Raw genomic sequence first — 26,592 nt, 5'->3', positions numbered from 1 at the left:
GAAGCAGGCTCCTCACAGGGAGCCGGATGTGGGACCCGATCCCAGGACCCTAGGATCATGCCCTGAACCAAAGGCAGATGCTCAAGCACTGAGCCACCCAGGCGTCCCTAAGTCCAGGCTCTTGCCTGGGGGGTGGGGGTGGGGGGCTGTGGATTCTGTTAGGAAGGAGGGACCATGGAGGGGCAGGGAGATTCTGTAACTGAGTTGAGGGAAGCTGATAGCACCTGCTGGAAGGTAGTTTCCTCAGACCCCATGGGTACCCCAGGGCAGGGCACTTGTGGTTCTTAGAGCCCCAGGAGCCCTGGGCTTTGAGACCTCACAATGGCAGTCTCCTCATAGTCCTTCTGAGGCAGGTGCTCCTGATGGTGGCATCTCTCTCCCCCTCAGCAATTTCACCTAAATATCACCTTGTCAGAAGCTAATCTGACACAACAGGTAGTTTGCTGTATAGAATCATTTTCCTAAAGTCTGGGAGGCATTGAAGATAAAAGAGGTAAAAATGAGAATTTGCTTCCTGTAGTCTAGCCCAGAGAAGCAGCTGCTTCCCAGCCATGCATTGACGAGATGGGCTGGGGTGTGGCTGAGGGGCATCAGGCCCCCAGAGTTCTGGCAGGTGAGCAGGCAGGCGAGCACAATGGCAGGGAACTGGCTCAGCAGATCCCCTAGGGAGCCTTCTCTACTTTGTTCTAGAAACTTCCATCACCCTCAGTCAGTAATTGCAGCTGGGTCTTCATGGCCGCTTCACACCCGTGTATGCAGGGGGAGCCGTTGCCTATGCTGGGAGCCCCCCTGGCGGTAGCTCCGGGAAGCCCAGGTCCCTGGCTGAGGAGACCCTAACGTGCAATGCCCCACCTCTGGTTCCCTGGCTCAGAGGAAGTGACACGTGTTCCTGGAAGGGCTGAGGCAGCCGCTCTGTTCTGAGCACTGATTGTTTTTCTGTTCACTTGGATTTATGTGTAGGGTATGTGTTGGGAGCCTAGGTATGCAAACTTATCTGTCCCCTGCTTCCTGGCCACTAAAAGCGGCAGCTTTGTGAGATAGGCCACCCAAAAACTCGAATCTCCTGGGACTCTTCCTCAATGGGCCCCTCTAGCTCTCCCGCATGTCCTCTGCCCTGCCGCCCCTGGGGGCTCCCCTAACAGCCGGTGTTGAAACAACCATGATGCCCACCTGCCCCCCTCCCCTCTTGCAGGCATCTGAAGGAGATCTCGGAGCTGCAGAGCCAGCAGAAGCAAGAGATCGAGGCTCTGTACCGCCGCCTGGGCAAGCCGCTGCCCCCCAACCTAGGCCTGTTCCACACGGCCCCTCCCGCTGGCCGCAGGAGGAAGAGCAAGAGCAAGCTGAAGGCTGGCAAGCTGCTCAACCCGCTGGTGCAGCAGCTCAAGGTTGTGGCTTCCAGCACAGGTCTGTGCCCTCGTGGCTGCGGTGGGGCTGGGGCTGTAGGGGGCTGGGCCGGCAGGCGGGAGGCAGTTGCCCACACCCCAAAGACCTCTTTTTGGGTCTCCTTTTGCTGGAGTAGACCCGCCTTTGCAGGTATGAGGGGCCAGGGTCTCTCTCTCCAGCTTGCCGCCCTCCAGGGTGCTGCCTGGGTCTGGGGCTGCTTCCTGTCACCCGTACAAAGTGGGAATAGAGCAGCTCCTTTCAGGGAGCGGGATAGGGGGTGCCCTCTGGAGCTGGAACCCCCTGGTGTGCCCACCAGGAAGCCAGCTGTGAGCGCAGTGTGTGTCCGGGAACTGCAGGTGACGCAGATGACGTGAATGCCAGGATGGTTCCTAATGCTAACTGGAACCCAGTTAGAGTGAGCAGGTGTGCAGGCCTCTGAGCCCAGGTGTGCCCTCCCATGTGTGCCATGGTCCTCGCGCTATGCTGGCACACGGTAGGTCTGCCGCAGCATTGGCGATGGGCAGAGACCGAGGTCATTGTCCCTCACCTTCCTGACCCCTGCGTGTTGGCTACAGGGACTCCAGTGCCTCCCCAAGGTCACCCAGCAATGAGCAGGGAGGTAGGAGGCACTCCGCGCTGGCTGGTCTGACCTGCAGCGCCTCACTGTGCCTGTCGCCCCTTCTCCCCCTCCCCCAGGTCACTTGTCAGACTGCAGCAGAGCCCCTCCTGCTAAGGACCCTGCCCACGCCGGGGCAGGGCCCGCAGCAGCTTCAGACCCGAGTGGGAAGGCAGTTCAGACTCAGCAGCCTTGCTCCGTGCGGGCCTCCCTGTCTGCAGACATCTGCTCCGGCTTAGCCACTGACGGAGGCGGAGCGCACGGCCCAGGTGATTGCCAGCTTGCCCTCTCTGAGCATGTGCTAGGTGCGCAGGGCCCCGAGGTGTAAGAGGGGCGCCGGCGGCACACAGGCGTCTTGAGGAGAAACCGGTAGCTGTAGCCCTGGAGTGAGGACAGTGGGCGGCCCACCCGGCACCGAGTCTGGCGGTGTGAGGCCCAGAGGGAGGCGTGCTCTGGTCAGACGAGGCGTCGGTCCCTGGGCGCTGGCCCTCCGCCCACCCCCGCCGCCCCGGGGCCTTTGTCAGGAGGGACGGCCAGGGGGGGATGAGGGCGCGGCGCCCGAGCGGGTTTGCCTGGACAAGGAAGTGTCGTCACCTGTGCCGTGGGTGCGGCAGCCGCGCGGGGGGTGCTCTCCCCAGCATCTCTGTCCAGAGACGCCGTGGCGACCCCGCCGCCACCTGCCCCGCATGCCCGCCCAGGTCGCTGCTCGGGCCGCCGCGGGGCCTGCTTTCCATCAGGCAGTCGGTGGCTGCGGGCCTCCGGGCTGGGCTAGGTGGAGCCGTGGCCGCTAAAAGACGAGGCTCCCGTGGCTGGTGGTGTGTAGCAGGGATCCCAGAGACTGTACTTGATGCCTGTCTCTCTGTTCTCTTCCCTCTATATTCATTTGCAGGCTGGACGGTTTACCACCCAACGTCTGAGAGACTGACCTATAAGTCTAGTAGCAAACCTCGCGCTCGATTCCTCACTGGACCCGTGTCTGTGTCCATCTGTCTGTATTTGTTCTTTGTATTTTACCACCTCCTGGCCCTTGGTTTCTCCCCGCCCGCCCCCCCCCCGCCCCCTCGCCAGTCTTCATCACCTTCCATACGTTCCATAGGACGCTCCCCTCCCACCGCAGCCACCCGTCCCTGCCCTGCCCCACGCAGAGCCCCGGATCGCGCCCGCGCATGCCCGCGGCTCAGGCCCGGCCCCGCAAGCATGTGCAGCGGCGCGCCCGCCCCCAGCCTCAGGCACCCCGCCCCAAGCCCCCACAGCGCTCTGCGTTTTTCTCCTCCTCACCCGTTTGTTTGATTTCGTATTTTTTACGTTGGACGTAGTTTGATTTGTGTTGCAATCGTGGCGCATATACACGTCCGCTGTCCCCAGCTCCAGCGACAACAAAAAGCCAGCCCCGGCCTTCTTTAGACGCATGGTGTGTCTCACACGTGTCTGGATTCTGAAGACATGCATGTAGCGAGCTGAGACAGTTCTAGAAGGTCCCTGGAGGGCGTGACTTCTGTACAAGGGCCGCAGCACTCCGCAGCGTGACCCCATGCCCGCTCCCTGCATGTGGAAAGCCTGAGAGAAGGTGCTGCAGCTAGGACAGCCCTCCCGTCCCCGCTCCGGTCACCTGGGGAACCTCTCGGTGCCCCAGCAGGTCCCAGCCCCGGTGCTGGCTCTCCCTCTGGCCGCTGCCACTCTCTGGCTGGAGCCCAATACTCTGTGTACCCCCTGCCCTCCCAGACCTCAGACATCAAGACAGTCATTCCCCTCCTCCAGCCTTGCCTCACGGCCCTCGGGTTCCTGGAATGCCCTCCCAGCTGGCACCCGGGACTCATGTCCAGAAAGGGTGCATGGCTCAGGGCCTTACTTACGACGTTATTTTATCCCCCAGAACAATTGGAAAATGAATCCAAAGCTGGGGGGAAGGGGGCTTTCAGGTTTTTGATTTTTAAACCAAAAATTAAGCTTCAATTGGGTTTGAAATGCTAGTTTGGGGCACGTGGCTTTTTGCTGGTACAATAAAGATACATTGTATTTGTCAGGACCTGAGGCCACATCCACAGTGGTCATCCATCCCCATCAGGGGGCTGTGTCACCCTCCCCCAGGCAGCACAGGTCACAGACACAGAGCCACAGGGATTCCCAGGGACCCTCCGGGGTCTCCTAGCCCATGGCCCAGCTAAGCCTCTTAGTTGTGAGTTGAGGAGGGTGGGGGTGGGGACTGAGTGCATCCTGCTCCCCGCTCACTGTGGGTCCCCTTCTGCCCAGGTGTGCGTGGCTGTCCCCTGGGGCCCGGGGAGAGGGCCCCTGGGTCTCCAGGCATCTTGCGATCAGACAGGTGGCTGCGGCGTCGGGTCAGGCACGGGAAGCAGGGTTGGCAGAGCAGGTGTGGGGGGTAAACAGGTGCGAGCGGTCAGGCACTGTGTGCCCCTGTGAGGTCGTCCCCATCCACGTTTGTATCCACGTGGTTCTGCATTCTTACTTTAGGGTTTTCGTTTGTTTTACTGTGATTATTCTAAGATTTTAGAAAATGGAGGCACAGCGGGGATGTATGATTTAGGTTTTACTTCCATCTGTGGCCGAGAAGAATGTGTAGGGCAGGGCTTGGTGGCAGACGGGACGCCTGGGCCGGTGGGGCTGGTTATAGGTGGTGGTATGTGCAGCCCAGCTCGCCTGGTCTTCGCTGGGGCTATGGGCTCAGTGATGTCATTGTTTTGATGTGGCCCTTTTCAGGCAGGACTCGGCTGGGCCCTTGCTGGTCTTGGCCACGGCATGGCACCTGCATGCTCTGGGTTTGCTGGTCAGGAGCATGTGGGACAATGGTGGCCCTGGCTTACCTGCAGACGCGTGGCCTATGGATGTGCAAAGATGCGCCATGTGTCCCGGTGTCTGCCCAGACTGCCAGGCTCCTCAGGGGACCAGCACCAACTGGCTCCCTGGTGACTGGGGTGCTTGGAGGCCTGAGGACACTGTGTGGGTGCCTGGTAAAGCCTGGGCACCACCCCAAGGGCTGAGAGAAGAGCATTCAGGGCAGGGCTGCAGGAAGACCCCAAGGTGTATGCCTGGGGCCCAGGTCCCTGGGATCTAGGCCAGCCGAGAGGGGAGGGCGCAGCTACAGGCTGTGGGTGCAGCTAGACACGAAGCCCAGAAGTTTTCTGTTGGCAGAACAGGTGACAAGACTCTGGAAAAACAGTCCTGGGTTAAGTTACAAAGTAGAGAAAACGGTCCCCAGTTCTTTGGTGCTCAGAGATGGTGAGAGCACGCAGACCAGGTCAGAGACAAGCTGGGGAGGGGCCCAGATGACCTGGAGGGGACCCCAGGCCACGGAGGAAGTATGCAGAGGGCAAGGCATGGGTGCCCCGTTGGGGTGGGCACCCGGACAGGCCTGCTGTTGTGAGGGAAGGACTGGACCCCACAAAGCACAGACCCTTCCTTGTGGCCGATGGGGGCCTGGGGGTCTCAGGGACTATGGTTCAGGGTTCAGGGGGTACAGGCAGGTTGAGAGGCATCTGTGTGGGAGCTGCTGCCAGACCTGCCGGGCCTGCCTGCCTCTGGCTGCAGCTCACCCAATTGGCGCAGGAGCCAGCACCTCAGGGCGTCTGCACGCAGAGCATCGGGCCCACTCTGTTCCTCTCATGGGCCCATCCACTGCCCATCCATGCTGTAGCAGGTCTGTCCCTGGGACTCCCCAGGAGGCTCCCACTCTGCGTGGCCCAGGCCCAGCCCTGCCCCTGTGCTGTCCTGCACCCTCCCTGCAGGGACCTGTGGCAGTGGGGGTGGAGAGGGGCTTCGGGCAGCCACTCCCACGAAGGCCTGCCCAAGCTGGACATCCTTGGGGCTGTCACTGCAGGGCGGGGCAGAGACAATCCCATTTCACGCTTCAGGTTGCTCAGCCGTGTGAGGACTTGATGGCTTGTTGCAGAGAAGCCCCGAGTGGCGTCTAGTACTGGAAGCTTATCTGTCTCCAGGCCCGGAACCAGGTGGCCAATGCTGCGGTCCAGGGTGAGGCCGAGGCTTGGAGACGTGCCTCTCGTCCCGGGGCAGGGAGCTCCCCGTGAGCCTCATCAGTGTTTGGAGGCTGTGGAGCAGCCCCGGGCCCGGCCACTGTGTACCCCGCCCACAGCAAAGAACCTGGGCTTTACCTGAGGCATCCTCCTGGCAGCCAGGCCAGGGTCTGGATGGCGGGGGTGCCTGGCTGGGCAGGCCATCCACACCAGCAGCCGCCTCTGCCAGCCTCACCACCGCGGGCCTGGGCGCTGCCTGTCAGCCTCGCCCTTTCACAGGCCAGGAGAACACTTTCCCAACAGCTAGCTGCGTGGCTTTCCACTGCCACCCCTGCTCAGGTCAAAGCTCCCCAGGTACTCCTGGGGCCCCCAGCCTGCTCTTCCCAAGGCCCTGGCTAAGGACGGCAGTCTGTACAGGAGACCTCCTGCCCCACATGGACTTGCTGTGGTTTCCTTTAGGTCCCATGCGTGGCCGTGGGCAGGGTAGCACCAAGGCCGGCTGGCAGGGGGTGTGAGTGGAGCTGGGCGTCTAGGGCAGGGCACAGACACTGAGGCGGAGGTCAGGGCCCCCGGTGGGGGGGGCAGGGCGGTGGCTTGAGTGCAGTCTCCTCCCCAGACACTGCAGCCCTGCGCTGCACCGCATGGCATGACCGTGGCATGGAGAGGCCAATCCAGTCAGTTTCTGATTGAAGGTTCACCAAGGACAGGGAGTGTCTGTTCTGCTCACTGTGGGCCGTGCCCCAGGATGGCGTGGAGGCCTCTGTGGGCTGGTGTGGCTCTGCAGCTCTGAGTGTGGCAGCTGGTGGCCGAAGGACCTGGCCCTGTGTACCCTGCGAGTCTGGGCCCTGAGCACAGGCCTGGGCTCCCAGCAGGCAGCTCCTTGGCTGAGCGTTATTGTCAAGGAGATGGCGGGAATCAGCCCTGGAAGGTCCCACTGCTGTGGGGCTGTGGGGCTGTGGGGATCTGGCTGGCCGGTTGGTCCCTCATCCTTGGACCATCTGTATGGGGCTGCTGAGACCCAGAGGATGGTAGAGCCCCAGGATCTGGATGGGGAAGGCTGCGCCCGCACACTCAAAGCCAGAACCCCATTCCCCCATGCTGTGGAGCCTCCAGAGGGCCCGGTGCTCCCAGTGGGATTCCAAGTCAGGAAATGGACCAGCAAAAGCTGTTGCAGCTCCCCTGGGGAACAGCTGATCTGGACCACTCCTGCTCGGCGCTCTCGTTTTTATTTGCACGTTAGAGACCCCTGCAGAGCATTGCCCCCTTTTCCCACATCAGCCTCTGAGCTAACATAGCAGCAGCTTACTTGGAGCCTGGGCCTGCCGACCTTTGTGCTCTCTCCCCAAATATGGGGTGGCAGGCTGCCTTCCTGGGCACGGGTGTGGAGCACCCTCTGGGCGTGGAGCCAGGGAGGGAGCACAGACCTTTTTGGACAGCACAGCCTTGCTGAGTGACCTTGGGGACGCCTGATTCGTCCTTGCCCATCCCCCTCTACCCGCCCTGCTCCCCAGAGGGCCAGCTCTGCCCTCCAGCCTGTCCATGTGGACGCAGGGCACCAGATGAGGCAGCAGCAGTTCAGGACCCTGGGGCCAGCCCCACCCCTCCTCCCTAGATAGGACCCCTCATGCTTTCCCCTCCATGGGCACCTATTGGCCTCAAACCTGCAAAACAATGTATCTTTTTGCACTTGGAAAACACACCCCCAGGGCCGGGGGGGGGGGGGGGGGGGTGTGGCTGGGCGGAACCTGCGGCTCTCAGAGCTCTCCTGGTGGACTTCTATGGGGTTTTCTGCCTCAGTCCCTGGGACTCCTGAAGCCTCTTGTTTGAAAACCGAGTAGTCTGCTGCTTTTTTCTTTTTGTTTTTTTCCTTTTCTCTTCTTTCTTTTCTTTTTTTTTTTTTTTTTTTTTTTTTTTGAATACGCTTTTAGAGACACACTCACTTCTACCCGAAGCTTGGGGCCCGGCCCTGCACCTCCGCCCCTCGGCGCAGCTCACGTGAACCCGCACACTGACTTGGGGCCGCCCGGGTAGCCCAGGTGGCTGGTCCCCTCTCCGAACCGCTGGCCTTTGCTCCTCCTTGCACACTGATGACTTGTGCTTAGAGTGTGGTGGCTTGTCCCCCGTGTGTGCTGTCCTGCCTAACGCTGTGGTCTTGTGTCGTTTCTTCTTCCCTTGCAGGGTCTGCCCTGAAGCGTCTCTGTCTAGGCAAAGAGCACAGCAGTCGTAATTATCGGGTTTTTTACCCTTTGTCCGCTCTCCATCGCATGGGCTTTCATGTGGCTAGTGCGCGTCAGGGTCTCTGTGGCCGCGGGGGGGGGGCTGTGTCTGCCCTGCGCCCACCGTCCAGGGCCCCCGCGGCTGCACCTCGCATCTCCGTGGCTCCTAGAGTCCGTGTGTCCTGGCCGGTGGACATGCTGACGCCCCCCTTCCCTGGAACGTGTACACGTGACCCATCGTTAATTGGCTCCTTTTCCAAAACCGTAGGAATGAGTATGTCCTTGAAGTGCTAAAGATGAGTGCCCCCGAGGAGAGATGCCGGGAAGAAATGGGTATCTGTCCACCCGGGCCACCCACCGCCCTCACCTCCCACCTTTTTTTTTTCCCCTGTCCTTTTTTTTTTTTTTCTGGCTGAAACATTCCAGTAGAAGTAGCTCCGTGTGTGTGATGTTCCATCACTAATGTTGAACTGTTTGTGTCCATGCTTTTCCATCGCTAGCCATCGCACACTACATTTTGCAACGGCTTGTTTGAAGAGATGGTCGTTATGCCATTTTAATACAGAGAATTTTCAAATTGGCTTATTCTAAATTGCCAAACCAGAAATTGGATGTTGGGGATGAGGACACAAAAGTTCCCTGTTGGACACTGAAACATAATCTTCCAGTGAAGTAGGCAAGCGTGCCTTCTCTGGCCAGCTCCCCTGACCCATGGCCCCGGACCTCCCTGTGGCCTCCCTGTTCTGCCAGTGGAGGCCTCACCCCGCAAATGGCTCCCGGCCTGGGGCCCGCAGTGGAAGGCTTTGGGTGCTTGTACCCCGCTCTGCTGAGGAGAGGCATGGTGGTGTGTCCTCAATTCCAAACCACAGAGCCCTTTGGCCTGTCCCACGGTTGCCCTACGCTGGGTGGACAGCAGCGTCCTGTTCCCCGGAGCTTCATGTTCCAGTCCGGAGCGCAGAGGCCTTGGGACTCTCTGCCCGCATTTTCTGAGCTCCCTCCCGTGTGGGAGTCTGGGGCCCTGGGCCGCGTGGGCACACAGTGGATGCCGAGCACGGGTGACGGCTGCGCAGCACAGCCTGGCCCTCGTGGCCTGGGGAGCGTTCCAGAGCGCCTGGCACTGGTGCGTGGGCCCCCGAGCACAGACCATCTCCTGAAGCAAGGCGTTGCCTGGCCTGAGCAAGACACTGAGAGTGAGCGCCCTGGCCGGCAAGCGCAGCGTCCCCGACGTGGCCTGTGTGTGCTTCCCCAGGGTCCTCCACCAGCAGCCTGGTCCCGGGCCCCGAGCCAGGCGCCCAGCCCGCCCTGCACGTCCAGGCACAGGCCAACAACAGCAACAACAAGAGGGGCACCTTCACGGATGACCTGCACAAGCTGGTGGACGAGTGGACGAGCAAGACGACGGGGGCCGCCCAGCTGAAGCCGTCGCTCAACCAGCTGAAGCAAACCCAGAGGCTGCACGGCATGGAGGTCACGGCGGGCTGGCCCCCGGCCCCCGGGGAGGCGCGGGCTGTAAGTGGGGCGCAGTGGGTGTGGGCGGAGGGCTGGGCGGGAGCGGGCACGGGGGGTCGTGGCCTGGGGGGGCGGCAGCCGTGGGATGCGTCCCGGGGATGGGGACGGGGCTGTGCCCACCTGGCAGCCCCTCTGGCGGAAGTGCCCTGCTCCGCGTGGAGGAGCCTTTGCAGGCCATGTTACTTCTTCCTGAAAAGTTGAGCAGGCGTCACGGCTAAGCCTAGCCTGGGAGTTGTTGTTCTGGGTGGGTTGGTTTTTTTGTTTTGTTTTGTTTGTTTTAGTGTGGGAAGGGTCCCCTGTGACCTTTCATTTCGAAAAATTTCAAATATACTGAAGCATTGGAAATTGCGCAGTGAAATTTTGTGTGCCCTGCCTGCCCGTGGTGGCTGACATTTTGCTGTGTTTTTCACACATCCCTCCATCCCCTGGAGGGTAAGGTTTTTGTCACGGATCCAGTTTCCTCGTTTATACTTTTTTGTGCCATTTGGATTTTCTGTTTTTTCTGTTAAGCTCTGCTTTTTTAACATGTTGGTAGATACCTAAATTTATCCAAGTTTTCAGATTAGCTGACAGAAGCTGCTGATCATATCCTATCTTGGCAGCTTGTCAGGTGTTTTGGGCCTGACATTAGTGACGTGTGCGTGGCCCCCTCCCCGTTCCGCGCAGTGCCCCGCGGCCCGCCTGGGAGAACTCGGAGAACTTGTGGTGGCTCAGATGACCCTTGTTATGCGTTGTTAGTTTCTCCTTCTGTGCTCTCCTTCTGTGTCTGGGCTGCTTTTTGTTGCAGTTGTTCTAGAAAGTTCCTTGATGTGTGCTGGTCATCGATTTAGCGCCTTTCCGGTTTTATATGACAGGCGTTCAACCTCTACAAAACCCTCGTCCTGGTTTCCATCTCGATCCTGGAGGGTTTGACATGTAGCATTTCCTTTGAGCTTCAGTTCAAAATAGTTTATCATTTCCGCTGCGGTTTGAAGCGAGATAGGCATGTGTTCCCTCAGAATCTCTTTGGGATTGCTTTTTGGCCTGAGTTTGTGAGAGGACGAACTCTGGGTGTTTTCAGTTCTTTGACATGTGCTGGGACTGGCTTTTCGGCCCAGTCGTTGATCCGCCCTGCTGGCTGCTGCCGCCACAATGCTACACATACACCTGCCACACTGGCGGCACCCAGGCCTCGCTGTCCCCTCCACGTGACGAGTGAAGAGTGTCCCTCCCAGAGCTGCAGCCCTAAGGCCTCAAACCCCCCAGTGTTAGAAACAGCAGCCACCTGACCCCACAGGGTCACCATCTGCACGTGCCCTGACTGCCAGCTCCCTAATCCCCTTGTTTGAATGGCAGTGAGTCTTACGAAGGTTTTTTTAAAATATTTTTTTGCTGTGGTAAATCTGTATAACGTAATATTCACCATTTCAATCATTTTTAAGCGTGTAATTCATTAGTATTCTGCTCCTTCACGAGGCTTTGCTGCCATCACACCATCTGTTTCTACAACCTTCCTTATCCCAGGTCGAAAGTTCTCACTGAGAAATACTCCCTAGCCCCCCCCACCCCCCCGCTGCTGATCCAGGCCCCATTACCATTTTTTCCCCTTTCTATGGAGTGTTGTCAAATCTCCAGGTCCCTCACATAAGTGGGATCGGGTAGTGGTGGCCATTTCCTGGCTGGCGTGTTTCATTCAGCATAATGCTGCCAGGGTGTAGCTGTGTGGCCTCAGGGCATTATTCCTTTGGGGGCTGAGAAGTACATAGGGGGTACAGTCAGTAGTGTCGTCAGTCGTTTATCAGGGTCAGCATTTTGTGATGTACATGTATATTGAATCACTGTGTCCCACACCTTAAACTAATTTAGTATTTTATGTCAACCATGCTTCAATTAAAATTTTTTAAAGTCGGGGGATCCCTGGGTGGCTCAGCGGTTTAGTGCCGCCTGCATCCCAGGGTGTGATCCTGGAGTCCCAGGATCGAGTCCCATGTCAGGCTCCCTGCATGGAGCCTGCTTCTCCCTCTGCCTGTGTCTCTGCCTCTCCCCCCCCCCCCCCCCCCCCGCCTCTCTGTCTCTCTCTCTCTGTCTCTCATGAATAAATAAATAAAATCTTTAAAAAAAATTTTTTTAAAGTCACTTCATTTTTTTCCCCAATTTTTTTTTTATTGTGAAATGCATGACATCAAATCTGCCATCTTAACCATTTTCAAGTGCTAGCTTTAGGTGCACTAAGCATTCATAATTGTTCAACCATCACCATGCATCTCCAGAATTTTTTCATCTTGCAAAACAGAGACTCTGTCCTCATTGGAAAGGAAGTAAAGGAACTGCCCATGCCTGTACCCCTTCCGCAGCCCCTGGAAACCACAATTCTCCATGTGGATCTGACTGCTGTCGGTTCCTATGTAAGTGGGATCCTACAGTATTCGTCCGCTTTGTGACTGGCTTGTGTCACTCATTATGTCCTCGAGGTTCATCCATGTTATACCATGTGTCCGAATGTCCTTCCTTTCTAAGGCTGAGTAATACCACAGTGTAGGTACACATCACATTTCATCCTTTTATCTCCTGATTCATACTTGGGTTGCTTCTCCCCATTAGCTGTTGTGAGCAGTGCTGCCATCAATAGGTGTGCCGGTACCTCATTGAGTCCCTGCTGAATTTCATTTCTTTTGAAGGAATACCCAGAAATGGAATCACTGCATCTTGTAGTAATTCCATTTTTAACTTTTTGAGGAACCGCAAACTGTTTTGCACAGCAGCGGCAGCAGTTTGCATTCCGGGCAGCAGTGGGCAAGGGCTCGTGTCTCCTCATCCTCGCCAACATGTTTTATTTTCTGATTTTTTTTTTTAATAGTAGCCATCCTGAAACCACTGTGGTATCTCACTGTGGCTTTACTATTTCCAAGATGATCAGGGATGTTGAGCCTCTTTTCATGTGCCTATTGGCCATTTGTAGACCATTAGGAAAATAGTAGTTCAGGTCCTTTGCCTGTCGGTTATTTGTTTTTGTTACTGAGTTTTAAGAGTTCTCTGTATTTTCTGGATTTTAATCTCTTATCAGATACGTAATCTGCAAATATTTCTTCCCGTTCTGTGGATTGCTTTCTTACTGTGTATTTTTTTTTTTTAGACTTATTTATTTATTTGAGAGAGAGAAACAGGAGTGGAGGGGAGGGCCAGAGGGAGAGGGAGAAGCAGAATCTCACTGATCAGGGCACCTGACGTGGGGCTTGATCTCAGGACCCCAGGATCATGACCTAAGGGGAAGGCAGATGCTAAACTGACTGAGCCACCCAGGTGCCCCTGGACAATGTCTTTTCATGCACAAAAGTTTTTTAATTTTCGTGAAGACCAATTTATCTATTTTTCTTTTGTGGACAGTGTCTTTGATGTCATAGCCAAGAAATTATTGCCAACTCCAGTGTTGTGAAACTTTCTCCCTGTTTCTTTCTAAGATTTAATAATTTTAGCTTTTATGTTTAGGCCTTTTATCCAGTTTAATTTCTGTATATGGTGTGAAGTAAGGGTATAGTTTCATGCTTTTGCATGTGGATAATGAGTTTTCCCAGCACCATTTGTTGAAAAGACTCCCCTTTCCCCATGGAATGGATTTGGTGCTCTTGGGGACTATGAATTGACCATATTTGCAAAGGTCTATTGCAACCTTTGGTTGGTTCTCTGTTCTGTTTCTTGGTATATATGTTTGTTCTTTTTCCAGTATCACATCATTTTGATTTTCATATCTTTGTAGTAAGTTTTGAAATCAGGAAGTATGAGTCCTCCAACTTTGTTTTAATTTTTCAAGATTGTTTTGGTTATTGGGGGGGGGGTCCCTTGAGAATTCATATTAATTTTAGGATGGGTTTTTCTACTTCTTGAAAAAAATGCCATTGGGAATTTAAGAGTGATTGCAATGAATCTATAGATCACTTTGGGAAGTTTTGACAGTTACAATGTAAGTCTTTCAGTCCATGAGCATGGGGTGTTGTTCCATTTATTTATGTCTTCTTTCATTTCCTTTGGTGGTGGTGTGTGGCTTTCAGTGTGTAAGTCATTCAATTCCTTGAAGTTATTCCTAAATATTTTATGATTTTTCTGCTATTGTAAATATAACTGCTCTAATTTCCTTTCAGATTGTTCATTGTTAGCGTATGGAAATGTAGCTGATTTTGTATCCTGCAACTCGCTGAATTCATGGAGGAGTTGTGTGTGTTTTCTTTAGGGTCATCTACATGTAAGATTTTGTTGTCTCTGACAACAAAGGAACCATTTTACTCCTTCCTTTCCAATATGGATACCTTTCTTCCATTGCCTCATTTCTCTGGCTAGAACTTCTAATATTATATTGAACAGAAGTGGCAGCAACAGGTATGCTTTTCTTGTTCCTGACCTTGGAGGAAAAGCTTTCAGACTTTCACTGTTGAGTATATAATGTTAGCTGTGGGTTTTCACATATGGTCTTTATAATATTGAGGGAATTCCGTTTGTAGTTTGTTGAGTGCTTTTGTTATGAAAGAGAGTTGGATTTTATTAAGTACTTTTTTCTGCATTAAATGAGATGATTGTAGGTTTCTTTATCCTTTATCTTGTTAATGGTGTATTATGTTAATTGATTTTCATGTTAAACCACCCTTGCATTAATTCCTGGGATAAATCCCACCTTGTTATGGTGTACATACTCTTACGAATTCAGTTTGCTAATGTTTTATTGAGGATTTTTGCATAAATATTCATTAGGGTATCAGTCTGTAATTTCCTTGTGATGTATTTATCTGGCCTTGGTAGCAGGTTAATGCTGGCCACAAAGAATGGGCTAGGAATTATTCCTGTCTTCAACTCCTGGCAGGGTTTGAGAAAGATTGGTGTTAATTCTTCTTTAAAAGTCTGGCTTCTCTTTGTTGAGAGGTTTTTGATTACTGATTCATCTCACTACTTGTTATAGGTCTATTCTGATTCTCTATTTCCTCTTGAGTCAGCCTTGGTAGTTTTTCTGTTTCTAGGGATTTTTCTATTTCATTTAAATTATCTAGTTTGGTAGCTAAAGCTTTGCCAATTTGCTGATTTTTTTCCAAAGAATCGACTTTTGGTTTCATTTTTAACTTTCCTTTATTTTTTTCTTTATGACTTCCTATTCTCTACTTCATTTATCTTTATTATGGTGTACAGTTAGGTTATTGATTTAAGATCTTGTAGGCATTTACAGCTATAAATTTCCTTCTGAGAACTTCTTTTGCTTTATTTCGTAAACGTTTATGTTTTGTGTTTCCTTCCCATTTGTCTCAGAAGTTATTTTCTAATTTGTCTTGTGATTATTTCTTTGACCCCTTGGATTGTTTGAGTATGTGCTTAGTTTGTTTCTGCATATATGCCAGTTTTCTAGTATTTTTTTTAAAAGATTTTCTTTATTCATGAGAGACACAGAGAGGGAGGCAGAGATACAGGCAGAGGGAGAAGCAGACACTCAACCACTGACCCACCCGGGTACCCCTCTAGTATTTTTGTTGTTATTGATTTCTAATTTCATTCATTGTGTTAGAAAAGAGACTTTGTAGAATTTTAAAATGTTCAGGTTCGTATTATGTTTATATTTGTTTTATTTATTAGGACTTGTTTTGTGGCCTAATATACGGCCTATTCTGGAGAGGTTCCATATGCACTTGAAAAGAAAGTGTATCCTGAGACGCCTGGGTGGCTCAGCGGTTAAGCGCGTCTGCCTTCAGCTCAGGGCATGATCCTGGAGTACCAGGATCGAATCTTACATCAGGCTCCCTGCATGGAGCCTGCTTGCTTCTCCCTCCGCCTTTGCCTCTGCCTAGGTCTCTGCCTCTCTCTTTCTGTGTGTCACATGAACAAATAAGTACAATATTTTTTTTTAAAAAGTGCATCCTGCTCTTGTTGGGTAGAGTTTTATTTGGGCTGATTGGTATATGTTGCTTTTCAGGTCCTCTCCTTATTGATCAGTCTCATTGTTCTAACCTTTATTAAAATTCAAGTTTATAATGGTTATTTTAGAACTGTCTGTTTCTCCCTTCAGTTCAATGTTTACATCATATAATTTGGGGCTTTGTTTTTAAGTGCATATGTAATTGTTGTACCTCAGTGGATCAAACCTTATATCAATATATGGTGTTGTTCTTTGCCTCATAATCTTTTTGACTTAAAATCAGTATTGTCTGGTAATAAAAGAGCCACTTCAGCTCTCTTTTTCCATCTTTTTACTTGCAACTTCTTTGTGTCTTTGCATCTAAAGTGTGTCTCTGGGGTGGGTGCCTGGGTGGCTCAGACAGTGAAGTGTCTGCCTTTGGCTCAGGTCATGATCCCGGGGTCCTGGGATCAAGCCCACCTCAGGCTCCCTGCTCAGTGGAGAGTCTGCTTCTTCCTCTCTCTCTCTCTGCCCCTCCTCTCTGCTCATGCTTCTCTCTCTTTAAAAAAAATAGGAAAGAGGGATCCCTGGGTGGCGCAGCGGTTCAGCGCCTGCCTTTGGCCCAGGGCGCGATCCTGGAGATCCGGGATCGAATCCCACGTCGGGCTCCCGGTGCATGGAGCCTGCTTCTCCCTCTGCCTGTGTCTCTGCCTCTCTCTCTCTCTCTGTGGTGTGACTATCATAAATAAATAAAAATTAAAAAAAAAAAAATAGGAAAGAAAAATTGCAAAAATAATAAAAATAAAGTGAGTCTCTGGGAGCAGCATATAGATTGACCATGCCTATTTACCCATTCTGTTAATCTCTGCTTATTAATTGGAAAGTTTAATACATTTGCATTTAAAATAATAAAGTAAAAGGAATTATGACTTTTAATTATTTGTTTTCTGTCTTATAGGTTTTTATTTCTCAATTCCTCTAGTTATTGCCTTTTTAAATTTTAGTTGTTATTTTGTATTCTGTAATTTGTATTCCCTTCTTTACTTTGTTATATATTTTAGTTTTTTTCTAATTGATTCCCTGGGGGATTACAGTTAACATCTTAAACTTATAATGACCTAGTTTGAATACCAGCTTTGTTTCAATAGTATATAAACACTTTGCTCCTGTACATCTCCATCTCTCCCCCCCTTTGTAATTTTCCCCTCACTGACTGAATTTTTATATGCTCTGTGCCCATGAACATAATTATTATTATTGTATGATGCATTTACCCTTTAAATTATATAGGGAAAAAGGAATTCGAACCAAAAGTACATGGGATGTCTGGGTGGCTCACTGATTGAGCATCTGCCTTTGGCTCAGGACATGATTCCAGGTCCAGGGATCGAGTCTCTTATCAGGCTCCCCACAAGGAGCCTGCTTCTCCCTCTGCCTGTGTCTCTGCCTCTCTCTGTGTGTCTCTCATGAATAAGTAAATAAACAATCTTTAAAAAAATCCACATATAACTTGACTCCCCCAAAACTTAGCTGCTGATAGCCTTACCAATAACATGAACAGTTTATTAAGAAATATTTTTTAAGAAATATTTTATGTTGTTATATACTGTACTCTTACAGTAAATTAAGCTAGAGAAAAAATATTATTAAGAAAAAAGTAAGAGAAAATACCTTTACAATAATGCACTATAAAAAAATCTACCTACAGGTAGACCTGTACAGTTCAAACCCATGTTGCTCAGAGCCAACTCTATATTTTAGCTTAAATCCATTATCTTAGTATATATTTTCTGTTTGTCCTATTTGTTCTGTGTTCCTTTTTCTCTCCTGTGTTCTTTCAAATTTGTTAGATATATTTTCTTATTCTTTTTTCCCTCCCACTATTAGCCTGAAAATTTTACTTTCTTTTAATGTTCATTTAAATGATTATTCCAAATACGATAGCATACATCCTTAAATTATCACAGTCTAATTTTCTTTTACCCATTTCCTAGACAATGGAAAGACCATAAAACACTTTCATCACTTTTGCTCCCTTCCTAACATTTATTTTTTTCGATTCCAGGTTGAGTTTCAGTCTCACAATGTCTTTTTCATCGATCAATATTCACCGATATCTGCATATCTATTAATTGTGCTTTTTCATTTCTTCTTCTAATCTTCCCTCTAAGAGCATTTTCCTCCAGAATTTCCTTTAATGTATGTGTACCAGTGACTTATGTCTCAGTTTTTGTCTAAAAATGTGTTTTCAAAAAAGGAAGAATTATTTATTGATTTATATGAGAGAGCGAGCAAACACATACATGAGGAGGGAAGGGGCAGAGGGTTAGAGAATCCCCAACAGACGCCCCACTGAGCAAGGAGCCTTACATGGGGTTCAATCCCATGGCCCTGAGATCACGACCCAAGCAGAAACCAAGAGTCAGATGCTCAACCAGCTGATCCACACAAGTGCCCCATAAAAGTATCTTTATTTTATTGTCATTCTTTTTTATTTATGATAGTCACAGAGAGAGAGAGAGAGAGAGAGAGAGAGAGAGAGGCAGAGACATAGGCAGAGGGAGAAGCAGGCTCCATGCACCGGGAGCCCGACATGGGATTCGATCCCAGGTCTCCAGGATCGCGCCCTGGGCCAAAGGCAGGCACCAAACCGCTGCGCCACCCAGGGATCCCTTTTATTGTCATTCTTGAAGGATATTTTTAATGGGTATAGAATTCTAGGTTAGTGACAATTTTCTTTAAGCACTGTGGCATTTTCATTCTGTTATTTGGCTTCCCTTCTTGTAAGTGAACTGCCAGCGTGTTGTTCCTTTGAAAGATAATTCTTTTTCTTCTGGCTTCTAATAGTTTTGTTTCTGGAAGATTTATTATGAGATGCCTAAGAATATACATTTTTATTCCACTTAGACTTCATAGGGCTCCTTAACTCTGTGGTTTCATTTTTTTGATCAAATTTGTATGTTTTTCTGCCATTACCTTGTCCCATACTGCTGACCTCCTCTCCTCCCCCTATTTTCCTCCTGAGACTCCAGTCCATATATAAGATCTTTTACTCTATCCTTGCTCTCTTAAATGTTTTCTCATTTTTTCTCTCTTGATACCTTATTCTGGATATTTTCTTCAGATTGTTTAGTTCACTAAATTATTCCCAGTGTCTGTGCTGCTATTAACCCTGTCAATTGAGTTTTAAACTCTAGTTCCTGTGCTTTTTAAGATTTATTTATTTGGGAAAGAGAGAGGGGGAGAAAGAGAATCTCAAGCAGACTCCCTGCTGAGCTTGGAGCCTGACACCAGGCTCCATCTCACAACCCTGAGATAACGACCTGAGCTGAAATCAAGTTGGCTGCTTGAGCCACCCTGGTGCCCCCAGTTATTGTAATCTTTTAGTTGAAAATTTTATATTTGTTTTCTATACCCCATCCACATATGCTTTCTGTACTTCAAATATTTCTTTTCTTTTTTTTTTTCTTATCTGACTGCTATGGTTAGGACTTCCAGTACTATGTTGCATAAAAGTGGTGAGAGTGGGTCTCCTTGTCTTGTTCCTGATATTAGGGAAGAGCTCTCAGCTTTTCCCCATTAAATATGATGTTTGCTGTGGGTTTTTCCTATGTGGCCTTTATGATCTCAAGGTATGTTAGCCCTAACCCCACTTTGTCAAGTTTTTTTCATGAATGGATGTTGGATTTTGTCAAATGGTTTTTCTCCATCTATTGAAATGATCATATGGTTTTTATGCATTCTCTTGTTGATGTGATGCATCGCGTTGATTGATTTCCATTTCCTGAACCACCCTTACAACCCAGGAATAAATCCCACTTGATTGTGGTGAATAATTGTTTTTCTAATGTCTCCTTGGATTTGCTGTGCTACTATTTGTTGAGGATCTTTGCACCTGTGTTATTAAGAGATATCGGCCTATAGTTCTCTAGCTTTGTGGTGTCATTATCTGGCTTTGGGATCAGGGTAATGCTGGCCTCATGGAATGAATTTGGAAGTTTCCCTTCCTCTTCTATTTTTTGGAATAGTTTGAGAAGAATAGGGATTAACTCTTCTTTCAATGTTTGTAACATTCACCTGTGAAGCCACCTGGTCCTGGACTTTGGCTTGTTGGGAGTTTTTTGATTAGTGATGCAGTTTCATTGTTGGTGATCAGTCTGTCCAAATTTTTTATTTCTTCCTGATTCAGTTTGGGGAGGTAGTTTATGTTTCTAGGAATGTATCCATTTCTTCTAGGTCGTCCAGTGTGTTGGCATGTAATCTTTCATAGTACTCACTTACGGTCCTTTGTGTTTCCCTGGTGTTGGTTGTTCCTCCTCTTTCAATTCTGGTTTTGAGTTTCTCTCTCTCTCTCCTCTCTCTCTGTCTGTCTCTCTGTCTCTCTCTCTCAGTTGGGCTAAAGGTTTATCAATTGGTTGATCTTTTCAAGGAACAAGTTCCTGGTTTTATTGATCAGTTCTGTTGTTGTTTTTTTTAGTTTTCATTTATATCTGCTCCCATCTTTATTATTTCCTTCCTTCTAGTGGTTTGGGTTTTGTTTGTTCCTCTTTTTCTAGCTCTTTTAGGTGTAAAGTTAGGTCATTTGAGGTTTTTCTTGCTTCTTGCAGGAGGCCTGTATTGCTCTCAACTTCCCTCTTAGAACACTTTTGCCACATCCCAATGATCTTGGATCCTTGTGTTTTTATTTTCATTTGTCTCCATGTACTTTTGGGTTTCCTCTTTGATATCTTGGTTGACCCGTTCATTGTTTAGTAGCATGTTATTTTGTCTCTACACCTTTGTGTTCTTTCTAGATTTTCTACTTCTGGTTGGTTCCTACTTTCACACCATTGTGGTTGGAAAGATGCATGGCGTGACTGGAGTCTTTTTGAATTTGTTGAGACGTGTTGTGTGGCCTAATATGTGATCTCTTCTGGAGAATGCTCCATGTGTCTTGAAAAGAATGTGTGTGCTGCTGTCTGGGGATGGAGTGTCTGAATCTGTCTGTCACATCCATCTGGTCCAGTGTATCATTCAAAGCCACTGATTCCCTATGACTTTCTGTTTGGATGATCTGTCCGTTTAGGTCAGTGGGGTGTTACAGTCCAGCCAGACCAGATGTGTGCTTCTAGCCCAGTGCTGGGGCCGCAGCTGGACTGCTGTGTGTGGATCGTGTCCCCTGTCCCAGGGCAGGCGTCACTTTGTGGTGAGGTTGGCCTGTCAGTGCTGCTTGCACACTGCTGGGCTGGTGGTGCTGCTTTAGAGGGGTTCCGCCAAGCATGTACGGGGTGGGGGGCGCAGGTCTGCAGGAAAACTGGTGGCGGAGTGTGTGTGAGTAGCACATTTTGCGCAGGTGAGCCGGAGCGGGGGGTCAGAAGTGCTCAGGGCTGGTGCAGAAGCTGGGGTGGAGGTGGGCATCTGCAGAGGAGGCAGGCGGGGGCATGCTGTCGGCAGCAAACGGGGCGAGTGTCCCCATTGCCCTGGTTCCCAGAGGTGTCTGTGTATCCAGGGGGGAATAGCAGCCACAAGCTCATCCGTTCTTGGGAAGGTTTCCGAGCCTCCTTGGCCCTGCAGCACCTGCTCTGAGATTAGCAGTCAGTCTTTGTGTAAACGCAGGGGTTTTTCAGACCGTGGCTTTTGCACTGTGTGTGCTCAGCCGTTGGCTGTGCTGTCTCATCGGGGATCTCAACCTTTTAAAAGTTGAATTATCTCTTGATTATCGATGTGTGGGAGTCCATTATAGATCCTTTCCCATATTTACATGTTCTGGATACATTCTATCCGTCAATGGCTTGTCTTTCATTTCATTAAAATCTCTGCCATTTCACATTCACCATTTAAAAAGTGGGAAAAAAAAACAGAATGATTTGATTTCTTTGTCCTATATTAGGGATCTTCGCCTCTTTCAAATCTAGATATTCTCTTAGATTCCTGTGTTTTTTCTAGAACCGTCATTATTTTAGCTGCTTCATCGAGGCCTGCAAGCTACGTCAAATTACCTGTACGGTTTGCTGGAGGGCTCAGGTAGTTTTCCTTCCCCTATATGCGTATCTGGTTGTGACAGCACCTTCCTTTCCACGCTGAGTCACACAGATATTGGTCAGGTGGTCACGTAGGTGTCAGTTCACTTCTGAACTGTTTTGTCACATTGAGCCATTCTCTCATCCCATGATGGTGCCACATCCCCTTAAGTCCTGCGGCTTTACTGTGTGTTTGGTACCAAGTTGGGTATAACCTCCCAAGAATTTGATTTTTCGAGGTGCCTGGGGGCTCAGTCGGTGAAGCATCTGCCTTCGGCTCAGGTCATGATCCCAGGTTCCGGGATGGAGTCCCACATCGGGCTCCCTGCTCAGCAGGGAGTCTGCTTCTCCCTCTGCCTATGCCCCTCCCCTTTCTCATGCTCTTGGTCTCTCTTTCTCTCTCTCTCTCAAATAATAAATAAAATTTTTATAAAATAAAGAATTTGATTTTTCTAGTTCCTTAATATTTCCATGTACGTTTTAGAAACGGTGTCTTTCTACTTAGTAGCCTGCTGGGATTTTGCCTGGGATCATAATGCGTTGGTCAACTGGGTGAAATCTGATGCGTTAGCAAAACTAAGTGTTCCTGTCAACATGACATCTGTTTCATTGTCTTTTTTTCCCTCAGCAAAGTGTTGTAGGTGTTACACATCTTTTATTAAATGTATCCCCAAGTAAGTGAAGTTTCAGAATGTGGAAACAACTGTATCCTTGGCTTCCCAGTTGTAGGGTGCAGTGCCAGGCTTGTACCTGTGTCCTACCATCCTGCTACAGCCACTGGTTCTGGAAGTCTGTTAGTCTTGTCTCTAGGGTTTTCTCCAAACACAATCTTGTCCTCTGCATATGAGGCTGGTTTTCCTCTTTCTTTTCCAGTCTGTTCCTTTTCCCACCTGGGCTGGCACCTCCCATGGAGGATGCCCAGGGAGCAGGGCGACCATGGGGAAGGGTGTTTGGCGTTCCATGGCAGCGGAGATTTGGCTGCAGGTTCCATTGAGGCCCAACCAGTGGGGAGACCTCCTCTAGCTGCACTCCCTGCTTCTGTGGAGAGGGTTGCCCGGGCTCCCTAGGGCAAGAGGCGTGATACCCACAGGGAGAGCTGCCTTGTCTTTCTGGGCCGACCCTACTTGGCTACGCCCTTCTTGCGGCTGCTTCACTACATCTGCCTGCACTTGGGGGCTTGAAGGCTGCTGGCCTGCATCTCTGTATCATGGTCATGCTGGTCTGTCCAGTTGTCTCTGCTCTCTCACCCCACCTTGTGTGCTTCTCCCTCTGAGGTATGGAGGTGGAGGGCCTGCCCTGCCATGGGCTCCTGAGCCTTGCTCCTTCCATTCAGGCCCTGACTGGTCCACAGCAGGCCCTTTGTGTGGTTATTCGCTGCGCCCATGGGGGTCCAGCCCCCCGGGGTCTGCTGTGGGCCCTGGACGGCCAGGCTGCAGCTCCAGGGAGACCGGGAGGGCGCTGGCTGCTTTTTGGTGCCAAGCCGTCACTCTGGCATGAGCCGCGGCAAGTCTGGGACTGACTCTGCTGAGGATACAGCATCTGTGGCGCCCTGGGGCCGGCCGTGGGCAGCCACCTGTGCCTTCCTATTCTTGTCTTGTAGATGAACGTCCCTCGAGCAGCAGTGGGGATGCCGTGTCTGGCTCCAGCACCCGGCCCTCTGTGCACCGCAGCCGTTCCCGGAACCACCCCAGTCCTACCCATGCCAGGTACTGCCCTTCCCAGCCTCGCGGCCCCGCCCTGCACACAGCCCCTGGGTCAGTACGGAATCCTCTTCCCTCCTCCGGTGTCCTGGGGGCCCTGGGCAGCCCGGGTGGATGGCCAGAGCCTCAGCCCTGGCCTAGGCTCGGGGGCAGCGGGCGTGCCTGCTCTGCCCGTGTTCCTGCGGCCACCGGTGGTCAACGTGCCTGGCCCTAGACTGCACATCACGTAGCTCTGTCTTAGCACTTGCGGCCGGAGTGCCAAGCCAAACAGTCCATAGTGACGGGGTTGTGGCTTGGCCTCCGGGTTCTGCTCCGCCTGCCCGGGGGTGCCTGGCGTGGGGGCCGGTGCGCGGGCAGCCGTACCTGCGTCCTGCACTGCAGCTGACTCCAGGTCCCCGTGGTCCACACTGGCAGCCTCCGCACCCACCTCCTGTGCTTGAATCGATGGTTAGAATGTTGTGCTCACCCTGTGGAAGTACAGTGCCTTGAATTCCAGCTTCTGTTCCCTGATGGAAGGAGATGTTAAAAAAAAAATCACATGTTGGAAAAGTTATATATCATATTTACAGTTGGCTTGTGCAGTGATACCCAACCCATTTTAAGTCAGAGATACGAATCGTTTATAAATCGAAGGCAAAAGCCTGACCTTTAGGTTTCCATTGTAAACGAGGTCTCCCTGGGCTTCTCTGGCCACTGAGAGCAGATGGACACCCCCCCCTTCCCTGGCTGCAGGGCTCTGGGTCCTGCCCCCCAGTCACCCAGGGCTGTGTGGTGACCAGGACAGCGTGTCGCTGGCAGCCGTAGGGCTCTCAGGAGGGAATGTGAGCAGCTGTGTTGGGCTGTGCTGAGCTGCTGGAAAGTGTTCAATGAACTCCCACACCATGTTGACCCCAAGCCTGTGGGGCACAGGCAGGCCTCCCACCCCGCCAAGACCGCATGGCTCCCTTGGTCCTGGGCTCTGCTGACCCTCCCGCCAGCTGCCCCTCCTTTGTTGTCACTCCCACAGAGGCCTGCGTCTCACTTGGCCTTGTGCATGCAGGTCGCCCTGCCCGGGGGGCAGCATTGGGCCCCTGGGGGTGAGGGGACTCGTCCAGCCGGGCCACACAGCCCTGGGAGCTCAAGTCCTCGTCTGAGGGCTGCCACCTGGCTGTGAGCCGGACAGTTGTGCTCCACTTTGGGCCCTCACCAGAACTGGCTAAATGATCTTAAGTGTATTATTCCATCAATTCAGTTAGAATTGAGTTTTCGAGGTGATGCGTGGTCTCAGCCGGGCACGATGCTGTAGTCAGAGATTTCTGTTCTCTGTAACATGCCCTTGCTTCCTTGGGGGAGAATTTCGTGCACCTGATTCCCGAACGTGGCGGAGGCTGCCTTCTCTTGCTCCCCCACCCCCCGCTGCCCGCCGCAGCAGAGGTGAGATCTGGGGTCCTGGCCTTGTACATGAATGGTCAGTGGCACGGAACCCCCAAGAGATTGTATCTATGAAGGAGAAAAATAAACATTTTTGCTTGAAAACAGTGTGGCGCCACCTCTCTTCCTTACCCCTCCCCCCGCCCTCGTACAGCAAGCCAGCCAGACTCCCAGGTGCAGCTCTACACACGGCTCCACAGCTACAGTGGACGCCTTGCCCAGGACGCCTGCATACTGAATGCCGGCTGCCAAGCCGGCTTGGGGCGACCGCGGGGTGTTAGGAGGGATCCCCGTTCTCTGCATGTGGCCCGGGACCTGAGGACCCAGCTCTGCTGGCCTCCAGGCCCATCTGCTCGGCTTCTAACCTCTCTAGACCTGAACTGCATGTAGTTCTTGGGGTGGGCTCTGCCTCGTGGAGGGCGTGAATCTCACCTGTCCCCATGGGCTGACTGGACAAAGCCGGGTTGGCGGTCACTCATCACGGCCAGAGCTGGGGGAGGTGGGCACCTTAGTACCTTCTCCTGAATCAGCACTGGGTTCACAGGGACGGCTGGGGCACGGGCGTGTATGGGGAGGACCCCTATGGCACTGGGCCTGTCTGCAGCCAGCTCACCCTCAAAGGGTCCGGCTCCCTAGTCTGGGCTCCTGCACGCGCCCCACAGGTGCTCAGGCTGGGGTTTGCTGTGCCTCTTGCCCCTGCCCGCTGAGAGGCTGTCGGCTTTGTGGCAGAGCTGCCGGAGGGAGGGCCCCTCTCAGAACCAGTGCAGACCCCACGGCCCCATCTACCTGTCGGAGCGCTGGCCCCGGGGTGCCTCAGGGCTGCAGCTTCTCTCGCTGTACCCGGGGAGCTGGATGCAGCACAAGCAGGTGCTGGGTGGCCCCATGTGGCCCTGGGCGGCGGCAAAGGCCACCTGGGGTTGGCCCCACACGGTGTGAGGTCATGGGCCACTGGCTTCTCAGGGAGGATGACCTCTGATGATGCTGTTCCGCCTTCCAGGGCCTCATGTGGCCGAGCTGGGCCTGTAATGAGCTGTGGCGGTTTTGTTTTCTAGATTCTGAGAGTGAGAAGCCCGACTGAGCTCACGCAGGCCCGCCCGACCCCGACGCCAGGCCCTGTGTCGTCACACGTGGAGAAGGCGAGTCCACACCTCGTGTCCAGTTCACGCTGTTTTGTAACCACTTTCTAAGCATTTTTTATTCACAACTGGAAACACAAATGTAATGCAAGAATAAAGAATATTTTGGGGGAAATGGGACTTTGGTTTTTCCAGCTCTGTCCTGTCTGGTGGCCCAAGACAGCAGGGAACATGGGAGGCCAGAGTGTCCCAGAGCAGCAACAGGACCAGTTCCAGGGGCCCTTGGGCTGAGGGGTTCCTGGCCTGCTGGTCAACTTCAGCATTTACCTGGCGCTTTACAGAGCACCTGTCAGCCCAGCATCCTCAGACGGATCCCACTTTGCCCAGACAAGGCCAAGGCCGAGGATGGTTTCTAGGCATCTTCCCCATCATGCCAGGGCAGCTCCGGAGCCACAGTGGCCATCTGTGCTGGTGGCCATCCCTGGGCTCACGTGGCTCCACCCAGCGTGCTGGCCTGGGACTCCCCCACTCGGTCTCTGGAAGCTTGACATCCACGCTCTGGGCAAGGGGTCCCCAGAGCAGCCTACAACCTCTGGCTACAGTGCAGGGTGGGCTGCTGGCCAAGGCAGGACTGCGCCTCACTTGGGAAGTGGGAACCATGCCAGCAGCCTCAAGGACAGATAGAGGAAGATTGGCCACATGGCTGGTGGTGGGGGTCTCAGGGGCCACCCTGGAGTCAGCTCAGAGGTCTCACTTGGGGGTCAGGACAAGGAACTGGAGCTTTGCTGTCTCTAACCTTGGGCAGCAGCACACGGGGCCCCGCCGCTGCACAGGACCTGCGGTTGTCACAGG

The 26,592-nt window shown here is 51.9% G+C and overlaps 1 protein-coding gene across 7 annotated transcripts in view; it reads left to right on the top strand.

The window, feature by feature from the left end:
- The window catches only part of WNK2 (WNK lysine deficient protein kinase 2), a 100,408-nt gene extending 74,488 nt beyond the window's left edge, over window positions 1-25,920 (top strand). The window contains exons 23-30 of one of the 7 annotated variants that reach the window (XM_038527375.1): window positions 1,193-1,404; window positions 2,080-2,268; window positions 2,889-2,987; window positions 8,164-8,208; window positions 9,451-9,710; window positions 11,983-12,094; window positions 23,155-23,260; window positions 25,717-25,920. In XM_038527375.1, the coding sequence (XP_038383303.1) occupies window positions 1,193-1,404; window positions 2,080-2,268; window positions 2,889-2,987; window positions 8,164-8,208; window positions 9,451-9,710; window positions 11,983-12,094; window positions 23,155-23,260; window positions 25,717-25,723 (1,030 nt within the window). In that variant the 3' untranslated portion in view covers window positions 25,724-25,920. The remainder of the gene's footprint in view (window positions 1-1,192; window positions 1,405-2,079; window positions 2,269-2,888; window positions 2,988-8,163; window positions 8,209-9,450; window positions 9,711-11,982; window positions 12,095-23,154; window positions 23,261-25,716) is intronic. The other 6 variants (XM_038527377.1, XM_038527376.1, XM_038527379.1 and 3 more) reach the window with 6 other exon arrangements.
- Window positions 25,921-26,592: the final 672 nt, after the last annotated feature.

This window comes from Canis lupus, chromosome 1 (assembly GCF_011100685.1).
Source record: "Canis lupus familiaris isolate Mischka breed German Shepherd chromosome 1, alternate assembly UU_Cfam_GSD_1.0, whole genome shotgun sequence".
In the NCBI taxonomy this organism is placed as follows: Eukaryota; Metazoa; Chordata; class Mammalia; order Carnivora; family Canidae; genus Canis; species Canis lupus.
The sequence above is the reverse complement of the archived record's forward strand: the minus strand, read 5'-3'. Positions and strand labels throughout refer to the sequence as shown.